Source organism: Penaeus japonicus, unplaced genomic scaffold (genome assembly GCF_977035675.1).
Source record: "Penaeus japonicus unplaced genomic scaffold, GWHDUDI00000001_assembly GWHDUDI00000008, whole genome shotgun sequence".
Taxonomy (NCBI): Eukaryota; Metazoa; Arthropoda; class Malacostraca; order Decapoda; family Penaeidae; genus Penaeus; species Penaeus japonicus.
In genome coordinates this window covers 19,111,810-19,128,636 of record NW_028234410.1, presented here as the reverse complement: position 1 = coordinate 19,128,636, position 16,827 = coordinate 19,111,810, and the positions used below count along the sequence as shown (strand labels likewise).

Below are 16,827 nucleotides of genomic sequence, written 5' to 3'. Positions count from 1 at the left end.
ATTAAATACTCGCAGTAGGTGTAAGACCCGCCCGTCCATACGCCCACGGACCCACACGAGGGCGCAAGCAAGCATGGTTGGAACACAGGAAGATAGCGGGTCTGGCGCGCCTTCACACGCGATAATACCGCCCTTTGCAACGACAAATTGTGTTGAAACTTGTTGCAACTCATGCATGTACTGGAAATACACGCACACTCACTCAACACATACATATGCAGTACCCCAACCCCCACATACACACATATAACCCCCCCCCCCACAAACACACACTGATAACCATGCAAATACACATACAGACACATACTCGATTAAATAACTAAATGCACTCCACGTAATCCGCGCGATAACTCAACTAACCAACAGTAAATGAATATAACTTAAACTGATACGATATAGACCATAAAAACAGAAAGGAGGGGTAGTAGAAATAGGAGATAAGTGGTAAAAAAGCGAAGGAACAAGAAAGAAGGCGACACAAACAGAAATGGAGGAAGGGGGAAGCAAGGAAACCAGTGAGGAAACACGAAGTGAGTGAGTGAGAAAGAGTAAGAAATGAAGGGAGGGGGTGGGAATGATAGGGATCTCTCTTCTACACATATTTTTATATCATTTTCATCCCATTCATCCGCCTTCCTCTCCTATCTCGATCTAACTCTCAGTTTCTCCTTCGCTCCCCTCTCACCCCTACCCACCACTTTCCTTCATCTCCCGCCAACCACAACACTTCTCTTTTCACCTTCTTTGTCGATATTAACCTCTGCCAAAAGCACCAACTCACACCTCTAAACTTTTTCTCCCCATTTCTCCCTTCTTTTTTCTACCTTTCATTGCACACGCTCTAAGATTCTCCCTCCTGCAAGTTCCAAACAAGTTCGAGACACGTTCACGACACCGGAAGTTTCTAGTTTAGCACGTTCTTGGCGCCGCGAGCGGTAAACATTGGTTCTGGTGGAAAGTCCTCTCGCCTCGTGACACCGAAAGCAAAATTACAGAAAGGGCAATAAAATGGGGACAATAAAAAGATAAACTGTATATTGAAAGAGAAACAGACAGGCGATGGACAGAAAAATATTGGGTGGGAAATGGAGAGATGGAGGAAGATAGAAAGAGAGGGAAAGAGAGAGAAGGAGAGGTAGAGGGAGAGAAGTAGAGAGATGGAGAAGGGGTGGGAGGAAGAAGGAGAGAAGAAGAGGAAAAAAGTTTTACACGAAGAACAATCAGAACAGGACAACAAAAGAAAAAAAGAAAAAAATCCCAAGAATATTCCTTCCGCTGGAATAGAGACCCCCCCCCTTCCCGTCTCCTCTCCAATTCACAGGTCGCCGAGAAGAGCTTAAGGACCACTTCACAGTCCTCTAGTGAGGGAAATTGGCCGTATGCTCACACGACTGCGTGCATGAGGACGGACACCCGCGTCATGATATTATATTTTGTCCTCCTACTCTATATTGTTATAGATGTCTTTATTACAATAATAATCACCACCACAACAATTATGACAAATATCATTATCATATTTTTTAAATCATAAACATTGCGAATATTACTGTATCCTTTCTCTCTCTCTCTCTCTCTCTCTCTCTCTCTCTCTCTCTCTCTCTCTCTCTCTCTCTCTCTCTCTCTCTCTCACTTTTGTTATGATCTTAATTACATCTGTTCCCATTCACTGGTCCTTCCGACTTCTTTCTTACTTTTGGGAGACCTTTTGGAAATGGCTTCACGAGACCGACTGAGAAGCAGCAGTTTGTATACTAGGGAATATAATTTGAAATGCTCTCTCTCTCTCTCTCTCTCTCTCTCTCTCATTCGCTTGTGTGCTGATGTCTGCCAGAGGGGAAGGGGAAATGGGGGTGGGGGGCAGGGTGTAGCAAATCACTTGTTCGAATGAGGGGGAGGAAGAAGCCACTGAGTTGGTAGCGGAGTGGAGGCGGGCTGGGACATGGGGGAGGTAAAAGATGGGGAATAAGAAACCAAGATTGTGGAGAAGAGGAACGCCGAAAACAAAGAACATAGAAGAACCAAGCACACACACACAAAAAAAAAATAATTATTCTAATGAAAAACATATAAATAAAACACTAACTTGAGTCTAACAAACTTTCATCTTTGGGTTTCCAGTATGACAATCATCATTCTAACGATCAAGTAACGGTCTTCTCTTGTGCATCGATGTTATCTGCTAATAAACAATACGGGAAAAACTCGTTTACAAGTTATGATGTGATTAATATGGAGTTCACAGTCGTGCAGTCAAGAGCATACATGTTGATGTGCCGTATGCGAAAAGACAATAACCTCAATGACAACATAAAAGCACACAAACACATCCATTCACACATGTAAACTCAAGAACACACGTGCATACTAAAAAGAAAAACAAAAGAAAACACGCAACCATATAAAAACTCAATACACACAAAAATACACACTATGATCAGACGTGAACAGTGTCCACTCAATATACAAGTTCTCCAGACGCAACATGAGATACTATACCCCTTCAGCCTTACCCCTTCATAAACATCGACTTTTGCCGTCCGCAACTGAAGGCACGATTTATTAAATATATCCTAAAACTGCTCTTTTCAACATGGCGGAGCGTTTGACTGCCTTCGGCTGACGTCGAAAGATAGACAAGCTTTTTGATAGAGGCTTTTTGGCGCTCTGTCGTGAATGGAACAACGCCGCTTCGTCTGGAAAGGGCACGGCGGTCGTGAACGGCGCTTTTACCGTGTTCGACGCATATAAAAGCGCTCAATGATGCCACTCTTGATTTCAAAGCACGATGCTATGCCGTCTACGACAGACAGCGAAAAGTGATTTGTCTGACACAGGCCCTTCGAATAACGAATATTCGGAAAAAGTAACGGCTATAAATCACTTCTTGTAGAAATGTGTAACTGAATAAAAGAATAAATGCCAAATAAAATTAATATACATGAGATTTACTGAACGACTGTTTTTTATTTATAAGTATATATAAATAAATGAATAAATAAATCAATATATATACACCTGTGTGTGTGTGTGTGTGTGTGTGTGTGTGTGTGTGTGTGTGTGTGTGTGTGTGTGTGTGTGTGTGTGTGTGTGCGCGCGTGTGCGTGTGCGTGTGCAGTGTATGTATGTATGTGTCTGTGCACATACGGTTACATAAAGCAAAGCTCATTGAAAATATCCTTGTAATATCACGGGGTTTCATATAATCATTAAAAGCGAAAATACGTCGTAGGATATCCTGAAGCAATTCTTAAGACAAGAAGGCGTAGAAATATTGGGCGTATCACTTACCCTACACAAATGCTTGCCGATGCATTTCCTCGATACAGATAAAGCGATATATAAAAAAGTATTTCTTGCGATCAGGATCGATGGTCAAATCAACATGGCATACGAGACAACAAGATTAGTACTATGTGGAAACTCTCCCACACGCCGTCCAGTGCTCGGAAAGCAGCTTTTGAAAGCAAGCTCAAGCTCTTTTTCCACGAGGGCGCTTGGGACTCGAACCTACCGACGTGGGCGGGGCCAGAGATGGGTGAGGGCGAGGGCGAGGGCGGGGGGGAGGACATTACGGTCAGCTGGGAGATGACTCGCATCATCGTCTCTCTCTCCCACGGCTCGTCGAAGATGTCGTTGCAGGCCGATGTGTCGTCGTCGCCGTCGCTCTGCTCTTCGCCTTCTCCTTCCACCTCGCTCAGTCTTTTTCGAGCCTCGTTTCCTCCCTCGTTCCTCTCCTCCTGCCCCTCTGTTATCCCTCCTTCCCCATCTTCTCGGCCGCCCTTCGACTCACTCAGGGCCTCGACCATCGTGCTGAGACACGACTTCATCAGCGAGGCCAAGTCCGAGTCTACGTGGAGATTTTCCATGTCCAGCTGACCGCCGTCTTGCACGCATGCCGAGGCCATCGTGTCTGCGGGGAAGTGAGTTACGGCACTGGTGAAAACAAATAGAACGAGAAAGCGGTTCCCTTGCGTAAGAATTTTCGAGTGATGGTGCCAATACCATGAATTAGTGAAGAGGCTTATCAACACTTCCAACGGCATATTCACTTTAACTGCATTGCAATATCTGCATCTACTCATCTCTTCCTTAATCACAGGTACATCACAGCTACAAGGGAAAACCCTATTCAAATCATATTTCTTTTTTTCTTCTGCATCACTTCCTCCAAGTCTATTCATCTACTTGCTTCTGCTGGCAGGCGATGGAAGAGAATATATCCAAGCACTCCCTACAACATCAATGAGACCACTACCATTAATGAATGACTCGGACCAGAATCCATACCACGAGGCGCTGGGTTCCTCTAGATCCTGATAACACCTTCTAGGCTCCACTCCCAGACGTCTCGAGCCCCCGGTCAAGTCTTGACACCGTAACTGCCAACGAAAATCGCTGCGAACCCCCTCACTCATTCCCTTTTCCCCTTCCCCTCTCCCTCTCCCTATCCATACTCCCTCTCCTCCTTCCCCTTCTCCCTCACCGCACGTTCAAGCGGCATTAAAGCTCATCATGTATGTAAACGAGACAGCGAAATGCGTTAGGTTCCAACGCGACATATTATTTCCCTCTTTCTATCTCCCTCCTCCGTTACTTTCTTCGTCTCCTGTTCCTTCTTTTTTTACTTCACTTTCACCAAATCGCAGCCGGTTCGCAAGGCCAAGAAATCTTGATAACTGCTTTGGGGCAGATATTGCGCAGACGGGCATACATACTGCCACGAGGAAACTAGCGTGAAGAGGACGAGTTGTGCCTCCCGGAGCCTTCACCAAGGATGGCGGAGCTCGGTTGATAACACCGTGTCATCCAGGAAACCAGCTCCCCGTATCTCTCTCGCTGCACTTCTACTGAAACTCCCGCATGACGACAGCGCGTCATCCATATCTAAATCCTTTCCTTCCTCTTGATATGCATACACTTCGCTTAGTGTGTAATTATCTAGAATGACATAAGAAGAGTATGTACATAACAGCAACAAAAAGAACAAACTATAGAGAAAAAAAGAGAAAAATGACAAAACAAAGTGTCCTGAACCACGTAAAAGTAAACATAACCGTAAACAAAAACACAATCGGAACTTAATCGACACACATGAAAGGACGGCTATAAACACATACAAATGTCTCGGTTTTAAATAGTGAAAGAAGTATATGCCCAAACGATACAGGTCTTGTGAAGTCTGTGTTTTGACTTCACACCTCACACAATATCTCCTCCTATTGCATAAAAATAGAATCTTATGTATAATGTTAGCTTGTTTCAGGACACTGAAAGGTTATGTATAAATAAATCAATGATGATCAACCAGAAACTTAATAAAATAGAACCATTTTCCTAAAATCAAGTTTGTTTCTACTCCTTTGATTCACCTACTGTTCTCGCATCACACTTGCCAATCTGTGGTCGTTACCTGAAATGCAAAAAAGAAGTATGTTAATAACACTCTTATAGTATATATGGTCAGCAAAAAAACGCACCAATTACAAGCAAACAAATAACGTGATATGAATTCATTTGACAAAAATATCTCTTTCCGCCATTCCTAAACTCTCACCGGATGTCCTGGTTCGACGTCATGAAAAGTGTATTCATATGCATGGCTATGTAGTGCGTATAATACATACATACATGTACATGTACGCACACATACATACATATCCATGCACGCACACATACACAAACACTCACTCACTCACTCACTCACTCACTCACACACACACATGCACGGACACATATATACAGTATATAAAATACACAAACACACACATATACTACACATACATAAAATAACTTCAATAAGCATGAAGGTTAGTTAGTTGTGACCCAATTCGCCGTACTAGCAGGACACTGCTGTATGAGGTGTTCAGTTCGGATTTAATGAAGAGAAAAAAAACTGAAGAAGACAGATAAGAAAATAGCAGATAATAAATGAAAATGAAGTATAGAAAGATTTACATAGGTATTGTTGTACAGAGACAGAGAGGGAAAAGAAGAGAAAGAGAGAAAAAAACAAAATAATAAAAACGAAGGGAAGAGAGAAGATAAGATAACAGAAAGTAAAGAGGGGAAAAATAAGCAACAAAAATAAATAAAGGAAAATGTGGATAACAAGACAAAGGAAGAGAGAAGAGAGCAAAACATTTGAAAAGAATAGTCAGGGGGAGAGAAACATGAGTGAAAGGCAGGGAGTGAGGTCGCGACACCCTGACCCTCGGCGCCGGAGGGGGTTTCGGTGCCACGAGAGCGGCGGCAGCGCTAGGTCGCCTCAGGTTTCCCAGGAGCTTTTACCGAGCCCTCTTCCCACCTCCCCGACCTACCCGAGGATCCAGCCCTTCTACATTCTAGCCAGTCAGTCGAATGTCTTCCTTGCGCCCTCCGTCTTATCGACTCGAGCCATCCAATCAACTCGCTGTCTTTTTCAGCAGATTCGCCGTATCGGCCTCCTTGTCGTAGCCATAAAAACCACCTCTTCTGTCCACTAGATCCTCTCAATCTGCCTTATTGTTTTACCTGCTAGATTCATCCAATCGACCCTCTGTTCTAGGAAACAGATGCACTCATTCTATCCTCAATTCTACCCACGAAATCCACCTAATCAATCGTCTTGTTCTACCCAAGGCGATTCGGTAGATAGTGAATCTAATCTAAGTTCTACCTGACATTTATTCTATTTATCAGATACATCCATCCTATCTCTTGTTCTGCCAACTAGATTCGCCCCATCTACCCGCTAGTTCTATCCACTAAGCACGTCCAGTCTATCCCCATTCTCCATTTTGCTTGTGTACATTGCTTATCCACAGCCGGTTTGTTAAGAGACGAGGGGGGGGGGTACAAGTAGAGGCTATTACCCATCTATCCCATTTATCTTAATGGAAAAAGGTTGATCAACCTATCTACCCTCGATTCAGTTGTTCTTTTTACATGATGATTCTTTTGAAAGATAAGTCTCCGGATGGAAAGCAAGAGATACGACAGACCACCAAATGAGGCGAGGGGGTTCACAAGATAGAACAAGTGGAAATGATGAAAGAACACGAGATAAAGCGAGTATGACATTTCTCAGCCTATGGACACGCGCCGGGCCTCAATGGGCACACACTCACGTCCTCCCACAGTCTCTGCAGAGAGTGTGAGGCAGAAGAAAAAAAACGAATGCTGGGGTTACTGCGGCAAGGCATTATATATTCATAGTGGCCTCTCCATTGGCGTGACATAGCCCACACACACGCGCGCGCACGCACGAGCACACGCACACACGCACACACACACACACACACACACACACACACACACACACATACTCCGTACCACCGATTAACACCGGATCACCCCCATAATTGCAAGGTACACGAACTCCTTTACAACCGCATCCCTTATAATCAACCAATTACATACGAGGTAATTCAGCAACCAGATACACACTCGCAAGGAAAAAACGGAAAGAAACCCTTTAATCTTCATAATTTCCTTCACGGTGAAAACAACAAACCATAAGCACACATGTCAGGGAGCATTACAGAACAAAAACGGTTTCCTTTCATCTTTTCTTGAGAATCACAGCGGAACAAAAACCCAAGTATACCTATGTGGAAACGATATATTTGTAACTTGTTATTTACTATTTTTTACCTACAAGACACCTAAACACACACACACACACACACACACACACACACACACACACACACACACACATGAACACATGCACACGCACAAACACACACATGAACACATGCATACGCACAAACACACGCACATGCACACGCGCGCGCACACACACACACACACACACATACACACACACACACACACACACACACACACACAAATATTAATTAACTATGGTATATAACTGAACACAGAACAAGATAGCGACTATTGAATAAATAAATCTATACAAAAAATCCAAATGAATCTGCAGTGATAAGATTCTTGCTCGCTCGTTCGTGAGCGTGTCAACGAATCCTTTCACTGTGAAATATTGAGATCACAACTCCGAGGTAAAACCGATTCATAAAAAACAGAAATGCGGTTGAAAAACGGAATAAAGATGATGGTAGGCAATTTGGCGTTTTTTCTAGAAGGTTATAGAACGTATCAGGAGACGGAATGAGCGAAAGGATTTTGTTAACGACCTGACTTTGGCTGATAGTTGGTATATTAAAAGTTTCATCAGGTACTTGAATCGGGTCACGTCATCCTCCTGATTGATGAAGACGGACGTTATTCACATTCTCGCTTTTTCCGAGTACCCGCCCCCCTCCCATCCCCACCCTCATTCTCACTCTCTCACTCCCGTCTCCTCCCCCTCCCATAGTCCCACCGAGACGACCCCTACGGTCACAGGAGCGTAACGACCCTCGGCGCGCACGACCTCCCGGGAGAGGCGGAGGAGCTGCAATGCAATGACCTTCGGCGCGATGAGGTGTTCGCCTTCAGGGTCCATTAATTAAATTCCCAGCGTCGTATCACCACCCCTGCCGCCCCCGCTGCCGCCCATGCCCAAGTCGTGAGTCCGCGTCAGGTCGGGTCGCTCTCGGATCGGAGGATTAACAGAGTCGGTTGGATGTGGACGTAAATTAAATATGAACTAAAAGAGAATGAGAAAACGGCAAAGGCACAATAACTCGATAATAATTAAGAATAGAAGTAAAAAGGCAAAATGAACGAAAACTGACAAGAAAGAATAAATCAATACAAAATTCCTCGGTGGATCATCGTCCACAACGTGACTTCCATCTGGAATCTTTCAATCACACATTCCCGGGAGATCATGAGTCAGCTTTTTATCCTTAATCCAAAACCATGTCTCGCGATGTGGTCGCACACACACATATACCTTATATACTTATATACACATAAAGAGAGAGAGAGAGAGAGAGAGAGAGAGAGAGAGAGAGAGAGAGAGAGAGAGAGAGAGAGAGAGAGAGAGAGAGAGAGAGAGAGAGAGAGAGAAAGAGAGCGAAACTGTTGTTTACCGACAGCACAGTAAAGAAAAAAGTGCCTCACAGGACCTAAAGGTTTATTTATATATGCATGCGTGTTTAGTATACATAAGTATATGTTTGTATATCAGGCATGCCTCTTCCCTGGCCCTTGCCACACCTTCAGGTCACACTTCTTCCTACTCAATCTTCAGTCACGGACTATCACCCATGCAACATGCAAATATTGCAACAGGAAGATGCAAAAGCAGGTCGTTCTCAATGCCATCCCCGACCTTTCCTCCTCCCCTCGTCTCGTCCTTGTCCTCGTCCTCCACGTCCTCCTTTCCCCTCTACCCACCTTCTTGCCTCATTCGTCTTCAAACATAGCTTCAGACGCGTGTGTGTTGGGGGCGTGGCTTACCTGAGGCTCAGCTGTCATTACGCTTCGTCAAGGTGTGATGTAGAGGAAGGGTGGCAGGGATGGAGAGGGGGAGGGGAGGGGGAGGCGGGGCGTGAGGGGAGAAGGGAAAGGTGAAGGTATAAAGCTGATGAAGGGAGTAGGAGCAGAGAGAGGAGAAGGGGGAGAGGGGGGGGGGGTCACGCAAGACACGCCGGAATGTGAATGGGAAAATATCGTGACGTAAGAGTAACATCGGACGGGAGCTGGGCTGAGCGCCGCGAGAATAAGAATAATAAAAAAAGTTTCTGTAAATATTTGTTTCTTAAGAAGAAAAACATACGCTCCGGAAATATAAGATAGTTGATAATAAATAACCATAATTAAATAGAGCGCGCGTGTGTGTTTGTGTTTGTCCGTGCGTGCCTGCGTGCGGACATGTGTGTGCGTAAGCGTAAGAGCGTGTGCGTGTGTGTGAGTGCAAATACAAGTAGAAAGAAAATGATTAAGAATAAACAAACCTCCTATGCCCCCACGCCCACGTCGAGTAATCCTCCGTCCTACCCACCCCGCCCACCCACGCCTCCCTCGGAAGGCGGCACGTGGCCTGGCTAGTGTCTCCCACGTCAAGTCACGATTTTGTTACACATGGTTATTAATGCGCAAATTAGTGTGGTGTGTATATTGTGAGGGCAGAGGCAGAAGGAGAGGAAAAGTGGCAGATAGATAGATAAATCAATAGCAAGACAGCTAGCTAGCTAGCTGTCTTGCTATTGATATGTATATGTGTATATGTATATATACATAAATACATATATATATATATATATATATATATATATATATATATATATATACAAACATATATACATACATGTACATATACATATATACATACATGTACATATACATATATACATACATATACATGTATATGTATATGTATATGTATATGTATATATACATATATATATATAAATATAGATATATATATATATATACATATACATATGTATTAATATATATATATATATATATATATAGAGAGAGAGAGAGAGAGAGAGAGAGAGAGAGAGAGAGAGAGAGAGAGAGAGAGAGAGAGAGAGAGAGAGGAGAGAGAGAGAGAGAGAGAGAGAGAGAGAGAGAGAGAGAGAGAGAGAGAGAGAGAGAGAGAGAGAGAGAGAGAGAGAGAGAGAGAGAGAGAGAGAGAGAGAGAGAGAAGAGAAAGATAGAGAGAGAGAGAGAGAGAGAAAGGGTGAGAGAAAGAGAGACAGACAGACAGATAGAGAGAGAGTGAGAGAGAGAGAAGTGAGAGAGAATGAGAGGGGGGGGGGGAGTAGGAGAATTTGCAGGAAAAAATCGAAATACTCATAGACTCAAACACCCCACATCCGTCAAAAAAGGAAAAACTCCAACAAACAGAAACCATGAACAGAGAGCCAAGTCCCGCCTCTCCCTGTGCGGTTTCCTCCGCGGGCTCTCTATTGACCTATAAGTCCCGAATCCGCGTCCGTCGCGCAACCACACCGAGTCCCGCCGCAACCTCGCAGCCGCTGCCGACACACTTTCCACGCGGGTAAAGAGTATGTATTGAAAAAGAGAGGAAAAAAACGCGTCTATACAATACGCTTCCGAGAAAAAAACACGACTGTCATACAGACACACAATCCAAGAAAAAAAAAAAACAGAAATTTAAGAGAAAAACTAACAACCTAATTTCCAATAACAACACAATTACACCACAAACGATAACAATGATGATGATGATAACGACATCCGGCTGAGATGACCTCTCGGCGCCGGGGATCAAAAGCGCTGACATTTTCGCCGCCGGCAATTAAGGCGGATCGGGCGACCTTGGCGGCGACGCGGCCGAGTTGCCACTTTGCGACATATTGCATGATCCATATTTTTTTTAGTATACATTACATATATATTTTTTCTTTTGCTTTTTCTCTCATTCTTGTTTGTAGTACCGCTGTTGTTATCGTCTTCAACAGGATCATTATCATCACCGTCAATAATACCAATATTATAATCACAATAAAATAAATATAATTATCATTACTGCTATTATCAGTATCAGTATCATCATTGAACTCGGAAGTATCATTAGGCATTCTAATAATTAATTGATAGTAGCATTAGAAGTAACATTAATATTAATGATAATATAAAAGATACTCCTATATAGTCTCGCTTATCTTTCTCTGGCTGAACATTGAACATCTTGGGAATGCTTATTTTCTATCCCAAATTTTCAAGTGATAATAACCACAAATGATCACAATACATAAATCACTCAATTGGCAGATACTACTATATACATAAAATAAATATAAGCTCTTAATATCTACTCGCCTTTCAAGACAGCAAATGCTTGTTAATATTGAAAGCACAACAGTCTATCTGTATCTCTCGCACAGGTGAACTTACCACAAAAAAGATGACACAATAGTGATACAACACCAGCGATGCCGTTCCATCTTCCCTTTTCGGTAATTTACATGCACGGTCCCTCGGCGCACGTTCGCCGCTCACGCCTAACCTCATTCCACCTTAAAAAAAAAATTTGACTCTCGCTTCTTCAATTACTTGTTTTTTCTCTCCTTTTTTGCGGTTTTGGATTGTGTTGGCGAATGCTGTGGGCTCCGCATGGATAAAGACAATCACTGCCTTTTCATTATAAATAACCAACGAACAAGCATACGTATCAAAAATACCAATAAATGAAAAAAGAGGAATGACACAAACAACCCACACACGGGCGAGTAGTCTGCAACACACCAACTTTCCGCCAGCTGGAGAAAAAAATCTATCATGCATTTCTCTTTTGCAACAAATCGTTTCCACTTTTTCGCAACTTTTACATCGTCGAGATCGTAAAGGCAGACAGCCCCGTAAAAGACGATATTTTAGCATGTAGCTTGCGCCACCGACGCATGAAGACCGCAAAAGTGAGATTTCTCCGTGTGGGCTCCATTTGGCATGCACTTTCATGCCCCAAGGAAGCATGGCCACCCTGAGGCATGCGGAGGAACTGTTATTTAATTTCTATTTTATTTTTATTGCATTCCGTTTTGCTTTGGCTAGGCTGCCATTTTCTTCTTTATTATCACCTCTTCTTCTATTTCCTCAATCTTCCTTCTCTTTCCCTTTGCTATATTATCCTGTTTACGTCTCCGCGTGTCTCTTGTTTTCCTTCCTCTTCTTCTCTTACCGCATTCTTTCTAAATTTCCAGCCATCTTTCAATCCTCCATTCTCATTCCCTCTTCTTAGCCCTTGATACACAGTTATTAATGGTCGCGCTAGGAGCCCACTTTCTCCCTGTGTGAGTCCCAGTTCATCTTATGACAACATTCGCCCTCCCCCTCCCCCTCCCCCCCTCCTTTTTACCTCCGTCTGAGACAATAGGAACCCCTGGAGTCGCCCGCTACACGTGCCCTTTCGTCCTCTCCTTTCCTCGGCGCGTGACATACATAAACACGCACACACACGTATACTCAAAAGCAAATACAAACTCACGCTGACACATACGTATATAAACACACACGGACACAGCCTCATACAAAAGCACATGCATGCTTGCTTGCTTGCTCACTTTCTTCCTCTCTCACTCGCTCACTCACCAACTCACTCTGTCACCTAGATCGTATTATGGTAATGTCTGCGTGTAGGCTAAGCTTCATGCTAAACCCTAACCATTTGCTCTAGGTTTCACCACATGCATTCACGAAAGCGGCCCGACTTTCCCCCCTTCTTATATTTATTCGCCATTACACTCTAGTTGGAATTCTTATGTTAATTCATCTAGGATCTCTACCATCCATTCATCAAGTTAGCTGGAAGTTTGATGTCGAGCGACTTAGACAAGTTAACGGATGAGATATGACTTGAATAAATGGGCTTGAAATCTTCGAAGGTAAAGCGATTTTTTTCCACGTCGCTTATTACCGACGTCAAATACTTAACTAACTCTCTTTCACGGTCTTTTTTCGACCATAATGAGAGTGTCATTGTGCATAAACACCCTCATTGTTTTTTTTACATAGCCTTATTTTTGCAATAGTTTCCCCTCTCACTTCCGGCCGAAGCGAAAACGTCTAACCCGAGGAAAAATCCCGCTATCAACAATGGCTGCAGGATATCGCTAATAAATAATAAACAACGTAAACAACTCGGTCTCAATAGACGGAAGACGTTCCTCTACTTCCCCGGGCCCTTTGGCATAAGAGTTTCGATTCACACATGTGCCCGCACGCACGCACGGACGCAGGCTCGCTCGCTCTCTCTCTCTCTCAAATAAAAACATACACACATGCATACACACCTACATACATACATAAACACAAACACACAAACACACACACACACACGTTCAATGAAGCGAAAGGGGAGGGGGAGCGCCAAGGCAGCTGGATATCTCGCACTAACCTACATAACCTTTACACTTTTTAACCTCGAAACAAGACACGTATTTTCCTTATTGTCACCTCTACGTGTGCAACCTGATACCGCCTCCCAGCCCCGGCGCACACCCCTCCTACTTCCCTCCCCATCCCCTCATCAGGATCAGAAGGTCACGCCCGTGTGAATCTCCTCCTGTACGCCCATTAGAAAGTAGCGCTGACGAAGGGGGGCGGGAGTATTTCGATGTTCTTGTGCTAAGACTTACCGCCATGCTCGGCTATCCTGCCATGCTCAATTTTGCATATGTAAAATGTGCATGAGCGTCATGAGATATTAGCAAAGTCGAATGCTTTTAAGGATGTTTCGTATTGTTGCATAATCAAGTACTCGTGGTTTTGACGTAAATTATTGGTCATTTAAAGTGATTTCAATATATACATACATTGATACAACATACATACATACATCTATCTATCTATCTATCTATATACATATATATACATACATATATATAATTATATATATATATATATATATATATATATATATATATACATATATTATATATATATATATATATAATATTATACATATATATATATATATATATATATATACATACATACATACATATATATATATATATATATATATATATATATATATATATATATATATATATATTTCCGACTCCTGACGGCACCAATCGCGTATCTCACACAGCCTTCCGAATCTTGAGCAAGTTCCTCTCACACGACCCGGCAAAAAGAGATACCGAATCCATCTACCAGAAAGACGCCTGCCTCGCCGTAGCCGCGCCCTGGCCGTTTTTACGTGACGGCGCTCACCGCAAGTATGGCCAAGAAGTGTGAAGCTTCGCGCCTCACACTCCTGAGTAAACACGGCCCTTCCCTGAAAGAACGGCAGCGCTAGCACCGACCATATACAAAGAGGACGTGTTAGAGTTACGTTTGTGTTGTGTTTACTGTCGGCTGCAGGAGGCGAAGGGAGGAGGGTGGGAGAGGGGAAGGCAGATGGAGAGGGAGAGGAGGACTGAGGGCGGGAGACGGGGGCAGAGAGAGGGATAAGGAAGGCAGAGAGAGGGAGAGGGGGACAGAGGGAGAGTGAGAGGGGGACAGAGGGAGAGTGAGAGAGAGACTGAGGGAGAGCGAGAGGGAGGCTGAGGAGACTGAGAGAGACTGAGGGAGAGCGAGGAGACTGAGGGAGAGCAAGAGGGAGACTGAGGGAAAAGGAGAAGGAGACAGACAGAGGAGGAGGGTGAAGAGGAAGAGGGGGGTGCAGAGAGAGAGGAAGAGGGGGACAAAGAGAGGCAGTGGGGGAGGAAGAACGAGAGCGAGAGGGAGAGGGAGAGGGAGAGGGAGAGGGAGAGGGAGAGGAAGAGTAAGAGGGAGGGAGGAAGAAATAAAAAGAAAGAGAGAGAGACCGATAAAAAAGATATAAAGGAAACAGAAAGAAAGGTCGAAAGATATACACGAATTAAGTGCCACGTAAGACAAAAAAGCGGGGGGGGGGTTAAAGGTAAAGAAAGATATATATGGGGAGGGGAGGGGAGGGGGAGGAGGGGGGGGGGTGTCCAATGTGAGGTGATATCAAGACTTGTATAGTGGGAGGAACATGTCATGAAACCTTTTGTTACACGGATTAGACTATCAATGGCGGATCCCCTCCCCTCCACACACAACGTAACTCACTCTTATGGAAGGGATGTTGTGGATGTGAATTGGCTTGGTGGAAGCAAAGGGAAGTTACAAAGAGGGACAAGTGGAAAAGGTGAGAAAAAAGAAGGTACAAATGAAAATGTACACAGGAGAGAGTAATAAGTGAAAAGAGCGCGAGAGAAAACTATTCTTCATCATCATCATCATAATAATAGAACTCTCATCAGGAAAAGGAAATAAAGATGAAAAGTCCAGGGAGAAGTGAGAAGCAAAATAAGGAAAATATAACAAGAAAAAAAAATGTTGTGGTTGCTCGCCATCGTAAAAACAGACTCAAATACACGAATATCTTTCCGGCCCGTCATCAACCTACACATCTATCCGTCTCTTGTCATTTCTCTCTAAACACATAGGCCTTTATACCCCCCCCCCTTTAAATTCACGAAATCATAAATCCAAACTAAACAAGCAACAAGTGAAGCAAATGCTGGTTCATTACTCCCCCCCCCCCCATTCCGACCTCCTTTCCTGGTACTGCGGACGTGGAAGTGAAGATATGAGACCATAAGGGCGAATTTACGGCGTCCTGTGATGTTGGGGGTATATGGGAGGGGTGGGGGTAGTCGCATGGTGTGGGGTGGGAGGGGTGGGGGTACTGTTCCTACACTCTCTCACTCTTAACGTCGACTGGAGGGAGAGTGGTTGGGCAGAGAGAGAGAGAGAGAGAGAGAGAGAGAGAGAGAGAGAGAGAGAGAGAGAGAGAGAGAGAGAGAGAGAGAGAGAGAGAGAGAGAGAGAGAGAGAGACAGAGAGAGAGAGAGAGAGAGAGAGAGAGAGAGAGAGAGAGAGAGAGAGAGAGAGAGAGAGAGAGAGAGAGGGGTAGGAATGAAAGAGAGCACTAAGAGGGATTGAAAAATACAAAGTTCTCTCTCTTGGAAAGAGAGAGAGAGAGTCATTGGAAGAGATAAAGACACACACCAAACAGAGATAAAAAAGTGAAGGTGAAGTTGGAATAGGTACACATAAAACCCCGCGAACTCCCCATCTTGAACACGCCCTCCGCCCTGCCTACATCACCTGGGGGACCACCATTCCCCTCCCCTCCCTTCATGTTCAGCAACGGGTTTTCTGCAACACTCTCCCCTCCCTCCTTTCCCTTCCCCTCCCCTCCCCCATCCAAGAACCCCCCCCGTCATTACGCCCACGGTGACCAACTCTCACTCTCTTTCGACCCCGCCCCCCCTCCCCCTCCCCCAATGGGCTGTCAGCCGCGCCCACGCTCTAAAACCAACAGCTCATTTCGTCTGGGTTTCTTATCGCGTCATCTGGCTTTTACTTCTTTCTTTCTTCTCCTCTTTTTCCTCTTCTTCGTTATCGAGACCTTGGGTGTTGTCTCTATTTACTTGCG

The 16,827-nt window shown here is 44.2% G+C and overlaps 1 protein-coding gene across 8 annotated transcripts in view; it reads right to left on the bottom strand.

Annotated features, from left to right (window-relative positions):
- RhoGAP1A (Rho GTPase activating protein at 1A) overlaps positions 1–16,827 on the bottom strand; it is a 219,290-nt gene that overhangs the window by 15,204 nt on the left and 187,259 nt on the right. For 4 of the 8 annotated variants that reach the window (XM_043011019.2, XM_043011021.2, XM_043011020.2 and 1 more), the window contains exon 3: positions 3,515–3,913. The exons of the other annotated variants lie outside the window; for them this stretch is intronic. In XM_043011019.2, coding sequence (XP_042866953.2) covers positions 3,515–3,913 — 399 coding nt within the window. The remainder of the gene's footprint in view (positions 1–3,514; positions 3,914–16,827) is intronic. 8 annotated transcript variants of the gene reach the window in all.